The sequence below is a fragment of the Melanerpes formicivorus genome, unplaced genomic scaffold (assembly GCF_026170545.1).
Source record: "Melanerpes formicivorus ecotype bairdi unplaced genomic scaffold, bMelFor1.0.p_v2 SCAF_1, whole genome shotgun sequence".
Classification (NCBI taxonomy): Eukaryota; Metazoa; Chordata; class Aves; order Piciformes; family Picidae; genus Melanerpes; species Melanerpes formicivorus.
Window position 1 is genome coordinate 2,343,943 of NW_027142353.1, and position 13,786 is coordinate 2,357,728.

The 13,786-nt window shown below is 36.8% G+C and overlaps 1 protein-coding gene across 6 annotated transcripts in view; it reads right to left on the minus strand.

Annotated features, from left to right (window-relative positions):
• DACH1 (dachshund family transcription factor 1) overlaps window positions 1–13,786 on the minus strand; it is a 384,340-nt gene that overhangs the window by 101,134 nt on the left and 269,420 nt on the right. For 3 of the 6 annotated variants that reach the window (XM_068151468.1, XM_068151642.1, XM_068151706.1), the window contains 2 exons: window positions 10,409–10,544; window positions 7,874–8,011 (listed from right to left, as the gene is read on the minus strand). In XM_068151468.1, coding sequence (XP_068007569.1) covers window positions 7,874–8,011; window positions 10,409–10,544 — 274 coding nt within the window. The remainder of the gene's footprint in view (window positions 1–7,873; window positions 8,012–10,408; window positions 10,545–13,786) is intronic. The other 3 variants (XM_068151561.1, XM_068151766.1, XM_068151859.1) reach the window with 1 other exon arrangement.

The window sequence follows — 13,786 nt, forward strand, 5'->3', positions numbered from 1 at the left end:
CAAGCCATGGGAAAAGATTAAAAACATTTTACAACCCTGTAGTAGGTAATAACTTGAGACTGCAAGACTTTGATTGCAAAATGAAAGGTTGGCTGCCTATTAATCACAGAATCACAGAATGTTAGGGGTTGGACAGCACCCTGAAAGATCATCTAGTCCAACCCCCTGCCTGAGCAGGTCACACAGGAACACATCCAGGCAGGTTTTGAATGTCTCCAGACAAGGAGACAAGGAAGCCTATTCCAGTGTTCTGTTTTGCCACAGTGACAAAGTTTTTCCTCATGTTCACGTGGAACCTCCTTATGCTCTTGGCTACATCATCCTTAAACTTGCTCTTCACATATTAATAATGAGGTCACCCCTCCATCTCCTCTTCCCCAAGCACCCTCAGACTTTCCTCATAAGAAAGTCATTCCACTCCCTTAATCATCTGTGTGACTTTGCACTGGATTCTGAGCACCTCCCTGTCCATCTTGAATTGAGGGGACCAGAACTGGACATAATATTCATCATTAATTAGTAAGCTTTAAGGTGTCTCAGACTTAATTGTCTCTTTCTCTGTACCAACCAACTTCAACTCAAGACATCCTCTTCTGCATTATGGCATTGCCTTCAGATACACATTATATTAGTTGTACGGTTTAATTGTTTTGAAAGACTTTTGAAAAATACAGTTTGGACAAGCTCAAGTTCAGCTTTTAATTACACCCAGTCTGCCTAAGACTTTTGCAGCCAACAATGAAGTATCAACTGCTACAGAATTCTAAAGAATCAGTGTAAATCAGTCTACTGTACACCATTAGCTCACAAGAAAGATGGGAGATATGACTTGACTCTGAAACAAAAACTAAAGCTTATAGTAGAACTGGGTGAAGGAGAAGCAGGCATAAAAGCAGACTTTTTCTTGACTCAGTCCATTAGTATCCTTTCCAAATCCAAAGACCTCTTTAGAGGCATAAAAACTTTGTTTGTGAGGGTTTTTTTTGCAAATAACTTCCTAAACAGCATAAAGAAATAAAGCATCACAGCAGAATAAAGTAGTAGCAAACAAGTTTGCATAAGAAGTGCATTGTTGGAGGATGCCTTAGAGTCTCTAGAAACACTTTTATCCAACATTTTGCTAGAAAAAAAAGTTTCAGAAGTTTGTAGTACCTTTGCACTCCTTCCTGCATAAACACACTATTCATATCCTATTTGGCAATATGAAAGGCTTCTGTATTTTCTGTGCAACAGAAAGAAATGTTTTCTGGTTTCTTAGTAAATAATAACCCATTAAGAAAAAAACTTGCAATTTCATTTTTTCACCTTTGTAGTCCATTAACGGTAAAAGCTTTTAATGTACTTGAAGCATTCTTGAGCCTCTTGGCCTGAGTGAAAAGACACACCAACTAGAGTGTGGAAAGCATGATACTGGCTTTCTTGAACATTTCATTTAGTGGATCTTTATACTAACTGTCAGAGGTTACAAATTTGACTATTATTTGTTTAGAGCTTGAAAAGTAAAGTTCAATCAAGATCGCTTTCACAGTGTGATAGATGATACATGGATGTCAGGAACAAGTTCTTTACCATGAGGGTAGTGGAACACTGGAACAGGTTGCCCATGGAGGTGGTTGGGGCCCCATCTCTGGAGATATTCAAGGAGAGATTCAACAGAGCTCTGGGCAACCTTATCTCCTTGAGGATGCCCCTGCTTACTGCAGAGGGGGTTGGCCTAGATGACCTTTGGAGCTCCCTTCCAACCCAGACCATTCTATGATTCTGTATAAATACATGGTCCTAACTTGTTATCTTAAGGAATTACAAACTAATATGCTAACATCTTTTAAACTAAGTAAGAATGTAGACTTGAAATGTGTTAACTGAATACAGTCACATGTAGATACCTATCACGGTCTGTTTATATTCTTAATATTATATTAAAACACAGAACTTTTAATAGAATCATAGAATAAACCTCTTGTAAAAGTATCTCTGTGCATTTATGTACACAAAAATGAAGATGAATTGAAAAGTATGTTTACTCAAGAAATTGGACAGCACAGCTGTGAATGAAAATTCTTGTCAGCTGGTAATAGCTCTCTTTACAAAACAGTTTTCTCAGAGAACAAACTATAAACAACACAGACCATAGGCAGAATTGATGCATAAGTCCCCATCATTTGTTTGCTGACTCTGGAAGAGGAAAGCTCAGGTAGAAGAGAGTCTTTGCTGATGCTAAAATTTCCTTTGAGTGTTTTATACTTATAAAAACACCTTTCTATGTTTTTTAAGGTGAGCAAGTGTGCTTCATATATATTTACACTATGCACATATCATAAAAGACTTTACTGCTGATCAGGCAGAATGAATGCCTAACTATATAGGAAGACATACATATCATCAGTTCCCTTTTTGAGGTATGAATGCTAGCATGAAAATACAATTCTAATTACAACTTTGGAATATTTAAATTACTCTCCATTTTGCACTAAGGATATTTTGGAATTTCAATATTCTAAGATATTAGCCAGAGGTCTGATTGCTTACATCTCTACAGGGGGACATAAAATAAAATCTGAGAGAAAGACTGGGACTTTTTAATATGTGGATTTGATAAAGTCATACCTTAATTGCTGCTATCATAGCAGTCAGGAAACAGTTGTTGTTGATTATCTGAAAATTACTTGAGAAATTTCCATTAATGTCATAGTTTAAAAGCTTTGCTGAAAGAAATAGTTTAGCTCCTTTTGTGAACATGGTGAATATTTTATATTTTGTTATAGAAACCAGAATGCATATTTTCAACAAGCGGGTGTCCTTCCCATAACACCTCAAATAACATATTCAATTTAAAATGTAAGCATGACATTCAGGCTTCATTTGCTGTTGGTGTCAATCTAAAAAAATATAAATTGATGCAGACAGAAAATTCTAATCTGATGCCCTAAGGCCAGATCCAATAAAATACTTAAGCATCTGAATTTGGTGTAAAAGCAACTAACTTTTAGACATTTGTCCCCTAGGAGGGAAGTGTGTGGACTACCCTAGGTGATACTGTTTTTGGCAGGGGGGTTGGACTCGATGATCTCTGGAGGTCCCTTCCAACCTCTAACATTCTATGATTCAGTAGCCTAGTCCTTAGGTTGTCCTCTTACTTTTCCTTCCTATACTATTTCCAGATCTAACAAAAAACTGAAGAGCTGAACAAGTATTCAGCACCATAAAAAAAACCATCACAACTTCTCACAACTTCAGACTGGGAGATCTGCAGGACATTAGATAACAGTAGAGGAGGATAAATAATAAAATACACCTTACCAAAATTCAGGGACAATCTAGAGCAAACTCTTTGAGTCATAGCAACTTACCTTTACATGAAAACACTTAGAGATGCAATTTTAATATAAAAACCTGAATGGATATTTTCTAATGACACCTCCATATATATGTCATAGATTCATAAAATGGCTTGGGATGGAAGGGAGCTCCAAAGGTCATCTAGTCCAATCCCCCTGCATTAAGCAAGGACATCCTCCATTAGATCAGGTTGCTCAGAGACTTGTTGAACCTGGCCTTATGGGGCCTCAACTACCTCCCTGGGCAACCTGTTCCAGTGTTCCACCACCCTCATGGTAAAGCACTTGTTCCCAACATCCAACCTAAATCTACACTTCTCTTACATCAAACCACTGCTCCTCATCCTATCACTACAGGCCTTTGTAAACAGTCCCTCTCCAGTCTTGTTATAGGCCTGCTTCAGGTACTGGGAGGCTATTATTAGGTCTCCCAGAACCTCCCCTTCTCCAGGCTGAACAACCCCAGCTCCCTCAGCCTGTCCTCACAGCAGAGGTGCTCCAAACCCCTGATATTTTTGTGGCCCTTCTCTGGAACCTCTCCATCAGGTCCATGTCCTTCCTATATTGAGGGCTTCAAACCTGTACACAGTACTCCAGGTGAGGTACCACTTAGCAGAGTAAGTGGCAGAATCACCTCTCTCCATCTGCTGGCCACACTTCTTTTGATGCAACCCAGGATGCAATTGGCCTTCTGGGCTGCAAGCACACACTGTTGGCTCATGTCCAGTTTCTAATCCACCATCACCCCAAAGTCCTTTTCTGCAGGACTGCTCTCAATTTCATCATTCCCCAGCCTGTATTAATATCTAGGATTGCCCTAACCTAGGTACAGGACCTCACACTTTACCTTATTGAACCTCATGAGATTCTCCTCAGTGCATCTCTCCATCCTGTCCAGGTCCCTCTGGATGGCATCCCATCTCTCAGACTTAGGAACCACACCTCTCAGCTTTGTATCCACTGCAAATTTGCAAAGGGTGCACTCAACCTCACTGTCAGTATCATTGATGAAGATTGAACAGCACTGGCCCCAATACAGACCCTTGAGGGACACTACTTGTCACCTGTCTCCATGTGAACATTGAGCTGTTGACGTGGATCATCCAACCTTTAGATGTGATCATCCAACCAATTCCTTATCCACTGGACAGTCCACCCATAAAACCCATATCTCTCCAACTCAGAGGGAAGCATGTTGTGGGGGACTGTGTCAAAAGTCCACACAGACAACATTTTTTGGTTTTCTCTTCTGCACTGATGTAGTTACTCCACCATAGAAAGCCACTAAGCTGGTCAGGCAGGACTTGCCCTTGGTGAAGCTATGCTGGCTGTCTTGAATCACCTCCTTGTGAAATGCTTCTTGTGAAATCCAATCTAATAAACCCAAACTTGTTTCATCAAATATTCCATAATTACAGCTTACAAAATTAGATACTTGGTTTTGATGACAGCTGTCAAGTACCTAAGAACTAAGATCATGTACTTGAACTTATCTTATTCTTCCCAGGATTGTTTGTATTTCTATAGCCCACTTTTAGTAAAACTGGAAAATCCACTATCCTCCCAGAAGGAAAAAATCCTGGAAATCTATAGTAAATGAATTTTCTGTTCATATAGGTAATTACATCTTGATTTTTTTTTATGAACGGTGGGGCAGAACTGCTCTGCAGTGCCTCCTGTAATCCCCTTTAGTCCAGACTATGAATCTAACTGGACCACAACAGAACCCTTAGGAAATCTAAGTTTTCTTCTCACAAGTGAGTGGAACTCAGGTATGTACAATGGGTCTTGCCCTGACAGGAAACTAGGACAAGCCAAGTTGCTCATCTGGAGTCAGTAGTTAGAAGATGTTCCCAACGTCAATGGTTTACATATGTTCTTTGAGAAGAGAAATTCTTCACTTTCCTGCAACAAATATTGCCCTAAATACTGTTTTAATAGACAGAGAATCTGATCCATAGAACCTAACTTGATTCTTGGTGGGATAATGACAATCTGACTACAGTGGAAGGTGAAGTCACTCAAGGTCCTGAGAACAGATTTTGAAGACAGTCTAAAGGCAAAACAAAACAAAACAACCACCAAAAAAACAAATATTCAAACAAAATTCCGTAAGAGATTTACTGGTAGCTTAGGCTACCTAAGTAAAATAAACTCATTTTGGCCAGTAATAATAATTATGGTTGAATTTTTAATTAAAATGCATATGATAGACTGAATCTAACTCAAACTGTTATTTGGTTTGCAAGTGCCAATAGTACCAGCTGTTTCTAAATATACTGCACTATGTTGCATTGACTGGGTAAATTAGGTCCTTTTTTTTTATAACAGATAAATAGTGTTTTCTCTCCTGTATCCAACTCACAGATCAGGTCAGACAAATGACTTATCCTTCTGACAGTATATATACTAAATCTTCTCAAAATTTGTTGTGTTGATCGGTTGCCTCTGCTACAACTTTGTTCCCCCTTTAAATTCTCTGTTGACTGTAAATAAATTTTCCCTAACCTCAGATCACTTTTTGAGTCTATCCATATTTTTTTAAGGGAAGAAGAGACAAGGGAAAAGACAAGGCTTTCTTTACCAGGCAGAATTTCCCAGGCTTTGCAGGTTCAATTAAAAAAACATTTTAATTGCAGCTGCTAGACTTCTGCCAACAAAAGTGTCTCAGAAGAAAATACAATAACATTTAAATGCTTCATAATGCTTATAGAGAACTTCTGCTTTCCTCTCTTTCTTTTTCTTTTGAATCACATGATGAAGATGATGGGGTTTCAATAACAAGAGCACCACCACCTAGATGTCTGCATTTTTTAGATGTGGTTGCATTTTGCCTGATTTGCAGAGGTAAGCAACAGTTTGGAAATCTGATTGTGAGCTGTAAGTGACAGAAGTACATAATTACTCTCTCTTCAAATATCTGTAAGTTAAATCACTTGTTTTAATACAGATTAGATTAGTATTAAAGTTACAAGATTGGTATCAGAGACATGATAAATGTAGTCATGGCAGAAAACAATTTTTAATTTAGTATAACCTATCAATCTAGATAGCCCATGAATATTTACCATTAATTCAGTAGGCTGGAACAGAGGGGGGAAAAAAGAACAAAAAAAAAATAACAGAAAAAAAAAAGAAGGTTTGACCTAAACAAGGACTGAGTTAAAAAGAGAATTCTCAGCAGTTTTACTGAGAACAGACCTTGCAAAAAAACGTGAACTGGCAACAGATTGGGAAATACGTTTGGTGCACCATTTTAAACAAAGCCTTTAAAAAAAAGCCTAGATGACATGCAAAACCAGTAACAATTCCTAATGTGTACTTCTCCTTGCAGGATTTACCAGTCTGATTACACTTAAATGAGTAACTTCAAAGGCTGAAATAAAATCATTTATGGAAATTCAAAACAAACCTATTTGATCACATCATACTTCACAGCAGGGATACAATTTGCAGGGGCTGAGTAAGGGCATAGTATAAGCTAAACCAGGTTGTGTGTGCAATGAACCAGACTAAATGGTTTATATAAAAGAAATGTTGTTTCCATTAATTTTTCTGGTAATCCTATTAAAAAATGCCACCTGTCCAGAATAGAATTGTCCAGATTTTAATTCTTTTTCGTATCTCAGTGTTCAAGCACAAGACAGAGAAGGTATCATAACTATTCATATATGGCACAAAATGTCTTATTCTAAAATCCCCATTACTGCAGCAGTTTCCTTCGCATTGTTTCAGTGTCTCACCATTATACTTTTTACTTTTTCTCTTATTGTTCTCCAAGAACTGATTTTTCTGATAAGACCAAAGTATATTTTTTCAAAGGGTATGTCATATTTCCTAGCCTCTCTTTAACTAAAATCTTTCTAGTCTCTAATACTTAAAATTCACATACATGAAGTAAATATAACATGAAATGCACCTTTTAGAAGACCAGTATCACCCCTCAAAAATCCCCTGTAGCAACCCTGAAAGGGAACTTTGAATACCAACAGAGATGAAATGGTGTCATAATCTGCATAAGTGCGTGTGGACTATTCACCTAGATCAAACACTTTGGTTATATACTCAATTAAATTTAAATCCCATTATATAATGTATACCAGCCTCATTTTATGCAATTCCCTAATTTAATGGTGTGGTATTAGCCTTTTTCCTTTTTGCACACGTGGACTAATTTTCACGGTGCTCAGTCCCTTTGGGAAGTAGGTCATTAAAGTCAACTGGAGAGAGAGACACAAACTTAATACCTAAACAGCCTTGTAGAAGGGTCAGAGACACAACAGCAATGTAAAACTGTTTTTCACTCATCACTCTTTCTAATATATATGAAATTCTTCGCTCATATAAATATTGTTCATCGATATTAGGGACCAAAATGTACAAGAATCAAGAAAGCTATCATCCTGTTAACATTTAATTTGTGAAACAACAACAATAAATCCCAATTAAAAAAATACCACAACTATAATACTATTTATCTGTTGAGACAACACTTGCTTTATATTGAAACAGTAGAATCATGATATTCATGTTACCTTTCTCAATGTGCATTCTTTTTGTCTCATGTCCCACATCATGACCAGCCAGATCACCCTCCTTAGGTCCAGGCAGGACATTAGGTGACAAACCCATCAGCATTTGGTTCATAGATAGCCCATTCTGATGGACAGCTGCTAGGCACAAGCACAGGCAGACAGAAAATCAGTTGCCATATTAACAATGCACTTTTGTACCTATCTTATATAGTCTTTCTCCTAATTATACAAGGATTCTAACAAAGTTACTTAATTAGTGCTACCAGTAACCACACAGTGTAACGAGTTTCTCCCTGCTACTTCTGATTTAAAACAATCAATTTTCAAAAGAAGAGTTCAGTGTCTTTTCACACAAAGTTGGATGTTTGCAAACATTTTCTTGTTTATTTAACAAGAGCTAAAATGTGAAATGAAGCAAACCAGAAAGCACAGAAGGTTCCACATGAGATACTTATTAATTTAATCCTTTATTTAGTTGTACGTTCTAGCGCATTGCCATTACCAACATGCAGCCCCTAACTTCCTTAAATTAAGAACTGAAGCCTTCCAGGTGACCAACACTATTTTACAAAATACATTGTGTAACAGTAGAATTAAGCAATTCTTGAAAAGCAGTTAGCTTGACAAGATCTTTTAGACTTTGTAACTCTCAAACATACCTCAGACATCCATATGAGGTAGTTTATAACCCTATGCTTTTTTCCCCGAAGGAATATATTTGCAAGAGCCTTATGACATTTCCAGTAAAGCATTTTTTTCATAGGCAACCTACATTCTTGTAGTAATTCTCTATGTAACCTATATCTTACTCTTGCTGGCACCACAAAAGCAGATGTACTTAAGCATCAGACACGAATATTAACAAATCAGATAGGGAAGAGTTGCTTTATAAATAAATAAAGGTACTGAAGTGATCCAGTAATTAAGAAACTCTGCTATGTTCATGTGCGAAGAAATAATGTGCAACAGTATCATAGTATCATTCAGGATTGGAAGGGACCACAAGGATCATCTAGTTCCAACCCCCCTGCCATGGGCAGGGACACCCCACACTAGATCAGGCTGGCCAGAGCCAACAGTCTCACTCTTCTCTCCTGGTAAGTAAGCAGAGTAAGTTAACAGTGAGATTTCTTTAACAAAAGAAAAGGGTCATTCCATAGCAAAACCAGCAAGTCTCTCTCCATTTTAATTTATTTTTCAAATTTTATTTATTTAGAGAACAATGGGGGAAATCTTCAATGGTTGTGGAGAAAAAAAAACAACACTTTTTAGTCAATTAAAAATACTAACAATCCAGGGTTGAGAGTTTTTTTCCCAGAACTCTACTGGTGGACTTTGTGGTAGGTTCCCTCTGGCTGGATGCCAGGGGCTCATGAAAGCTGCTGTATGACTCCCCCTCTCAGCTGGACAAGGGAAAGAAAATACAACGAAACTGGGGAAATAGGTCACCATATATGGGATGCTAGTTTAATCTGCATTCTGAATTCTCTAAGTGATAAGAAAACAGAATTTTCAGTTTGTCATGGTCAGGCCTCATTTCTTTTCTTTGGTAAGTAATTTTTCATCACATAGTAATGAAAGATCTTTCATCTGAAGGTCAATAAATAGTCAGCTTCCTGAGTATGAAAGCCTTAGAGGAAGCAGTCTAAAAGACACATGTGCTGCATCTAATCAACAGGACCATGTATTTCATGAAGCTATTTCATTGTCTTCTTTCTGCATGCCAAATCTTCCAGTTTCACTTACTAACAAATTCTACTGTGGAAAGATGCTTTGAAAGTACAAAAACTTGCAGTGGAACAATAATCAAAGTAATGGACAAGAGTAATATGAATTTAAGTGAATATCCATAAAATAATATATTCAAACCCTTCATTTCCCGGTTATTACACTACAATACCATAGAATTCAAGGTCTTTGCCATGTGATTTACATCTTGTACAGGGAAACTGGACAAAGAGGGTATCAATCTGAGGCACCATGGTTTAATTTCACCTCACCCCTTATGAGCTATGAGGTGATAATACTCTCTGCATCATATTTCTCACCACTATCAATTTTTACATTTAGAAAATTTCTAAGCTGTGCGTGTTTTTTATTTATTTAACCTAATTCTTCCCCTTACCAAGCAGTTCTACTATGCAAAATGCTGCTTATGAAGTCAGATCCAATTTAGGAATCAAACTAGAGTAACCAGATTAAATAAAACTCAATTTCTTTAAAAAATGTTTACACTGTATGTTCAGTTCTAAAACTAATCTAGCAAATTGCTTCCCGGCTGCAATTCTGTATTTCATAGTTCATATCTTTATGTTTAATATGACATGATGGCAGTTTATATCAGTACCCATTAATGTAGCATCAGATATTATGATGCTGCAAACTGGGGAGCATAATGTTGGGAGATAGTTATTGCAGCTGAACTTCCGAACATGATACATATGAGTTCCATTTAAGATGAGGGCATTTTGATTAGAAAAACCAGCTGCACCTAATCAAATCTAAAGTGTTGACAAGGAGAAGAATGTGACCTACGGATTCTGTCTGAAGAGCTCTCGGTCCGTGCAGGAGAGCTGGACACACTGCTGCTTCGATGAGAGGATGGATGACTGCCAGGTCTTCGGCCCTCTTCAAGGGAAGGAGCAGGAGAAGGGCTGTCTGGGACACGTTCCTAGACCCCACAAAAAAATAATTGCAAAAAAAAAAGGCAGTGTTAAATCAAAACTTTGTTTCCAAACATCACTCCCCTAAACTGTATCTCCATCTAAACTACAACCTATTCTTTCCTCTGCTGAAGAGAGGATTGCAGTTTATTCTGAAATGAAACTTGGCAATTTTAGGACATCAGACCTTATGTTTGAGTATGCAATGTGAGTGCAGCTCATCCTGTCAGGCTTTTAAACTGCCTTCTGGACTATATATAAATGAAGGGTTTTGTTCTAATTTGAGGCTATTTCCCCCCCTCGTTTCTATCAGTATGCTGTACAATTGGAAATACACACTTTGGTTTACAGTTTTTTTAGCCTTATGGGAGTAGGAATAATGTATTTTTGTAAATAAATGCAGACCAGACTCTGTTGCTTTAGCTTATGCTGAATTTTACTCCCTATTTTAATTTAAAAGGTTTCTTAATTGATGAGATCTTGTGCAAGTGCTTATGGGACGTACAGAAAATATAATCTACTTACTGAACCTATAGAGGTAACATGGCTGATGAAATTCAAATGTGTGCTTATACCCTGGAGCAAAAACCTCCAGGAATGGAATGGAAAGGGTGTGGCCATACCACTGGCCATATCGCTACTTCAAAATGAGGGAAAGTATCCATTTATGCTTTTCCATCCAAGAGAATGCTAGTGAGGAGGAGCTATGATGCACTTCAAGATGTTCCTTGATTTTGAAAATTAGAGCATGAGGACTGTGATGGTTTGAACTGCACTTCTGTTGTTCTGTGATAGCTCTGTGAGAACCATTGCTGTGCAGCAGATAGATACATCTGACATTTACACAGAACTTTGACAGAAACAATGAACAGAAGGAGATGAGCGCGTAACAGTCCTTTCTAGAAAATTCTCTCTCATTCCTCAATGACTTTATATCATTGCTAAAATATGTGTGAGATAGGTTGTTTTAATCAAATACTGATAAAATAAATAGTTCCTGTAAAGGAAATCTATTGGGAGGACCGAAAACGCTAAACTAGTGGAGTTATGGTTGTTTGTTTTTTCCTTTGGATAATCAAGATCATGACTCCTATAGAAAAAAACAAACAAAACCAACCCAAACCAACGAACAAACAAACAACACCCCCCCCAAAAAAAAAAAAACAAACAAAACCCAAACCTAACACAAAGTAAACCCAATAACAAACCATATCCATCCAAATTATCAAAGCCTTCAGTAATGAAATAACACAATTACTACATGTTTAGTAACATGTATGAAAACTTGCTGCTGCAAATGCCTAAAAATTTTTTCTCAAAAGCACATCACATTCCTCACACACCAATTGCTTTTGTGGCAGTTATTATTTTTCATTCACAGTATCAAGATGAATATTTATTTCTCTAAATGCATTCCTACAGAACTTAGCAACATAGTAATCAATAGATAATACTCGCTAAACTTCAGATTCTGATTGCAAAGAGATTCAATGGGTTTATTGATAGAGTGGGAGAAGGCATTTCAGAGCAATGTTTCAAGATATTTAAGTGGATTCCACTTTAACAGTCTCAGGGTTTTAAGTCAAAAACATTGATGAGGATAGTTTAACTGCATCATAGCTCTAGGCTTATTATGATTTTGATTGTGTTTATATGTCCATGAACCGGGTATTCAAGAGGAGGATTATAATGCAGATGTTTTCAGAATGTAGAAGATTTATTTCATTAGATTTAGGAGGATTTAAGCATGCACAGTGCACAGATTTGGTATAAATTGGAACACGGTATATTTAATCATTCATTTAATATATAATTTCACTGTTTGGCATACAATGTATTGTTCTTAGAAGGGTTTCATTAAAATGAAATCCAGTGAGCACATAAGATTTGAATACAGAGCTGCAGAGTAAATTAATTTATTTAAACAGCTTAATTTGTTTATCCTATTTATTTATGTGTGCTTTTACAGCACGTATTATGAGATGGAGAGAGCAAAAAGAATGCAGAGGACAACAAAATATAATTACTGCACAAACAAAACAGATAATGAGTTCTGTTCACATATAATAAGACATCGCAGAGAAACTCTATGAGAAAACTATATATACTGGCTTTATCAATTTATTTGTAAAATACCCTTTAAAACTCAAAAAATATGGGATTTAACTATGCAGAAATGGAAAACAAATTAATACCATAACTCATTTTTTATATCTTTGCTTCATAAGTCCACGATCAACATTATAGGCTATGACGACTTTTTGTCTTTATCAAAACTAGATACAATAACCAATGGAAATGCTACTAATAATAAACTGAAATACTCTGTAGCTCTAAAAAGTCATATTATGAACTAAATGTGCTGGATTATCAATAAAAAGTGTCTTCCTTACCAGAGATTCTGTGTAGAAAAGATTAATATTTTTTGTATGGTAAAATACTAGCTTTATATTTAGACTTTAAACTGTTTCATGAAATCAAATGTGCAAAAATGCACTCAGTAAGTAACTCAGATCATTATAGAGTTATTTTATAAGTTCTGTAAAATGCCACTTTTGTGCAGGTCTGCATGACAGTGTAAGGAAACAAAATTTACTGTTTTAATTCTCACAACAGAAATCATCTAGGATACTGCCCACTGTCCAGTCAGTGTTTTTCTCAAACTTGTCTACTTCCAGGAGAAAATTAATTCCACTTAATTAAAGATATCTCTAGAGAATCTGGTGTTGGCTTGTACAGTAATTAGGTTCATTGTCTCCCAACAAGCCCACAAACAAATAAATAAATAAATATCTGAGTGACTGCTTCGCTAGAATTAAGTATGAGGAGGAAACTGCAGGGTTCTGTCTGTAATGAACACATGTGAATGAAGTATCTAAATTCAGTTTTGACATGAGCTAGAGATGGAACTTCAGAGCTCTGTCTCTATGATGCTATACAAAGGGTCCATCTCCCTTTCAGTCAGTTGTGACACAGATTATAAAGTCACTGGAGCCTCCTCCAAAACCAAATGCCTACAGGTCAGTTCAGCTGCTCATATATGAGTCATTTAAGCCACTGAAGGGTTTTGAGATGCCTACAGTGGCTCAACAGACAAACTATCTGCTGCTTTCTGGTAGTAGCAGGACTCCAAAAACGGTACCCTTCACTTACTGGCTGATGATCTGAATAGTTCCTAAAACTTTATTGAGAATATTTACTAGAAAACAAGAAACATTAACACTTGTAAAACATAACTTTCACTAGCTAC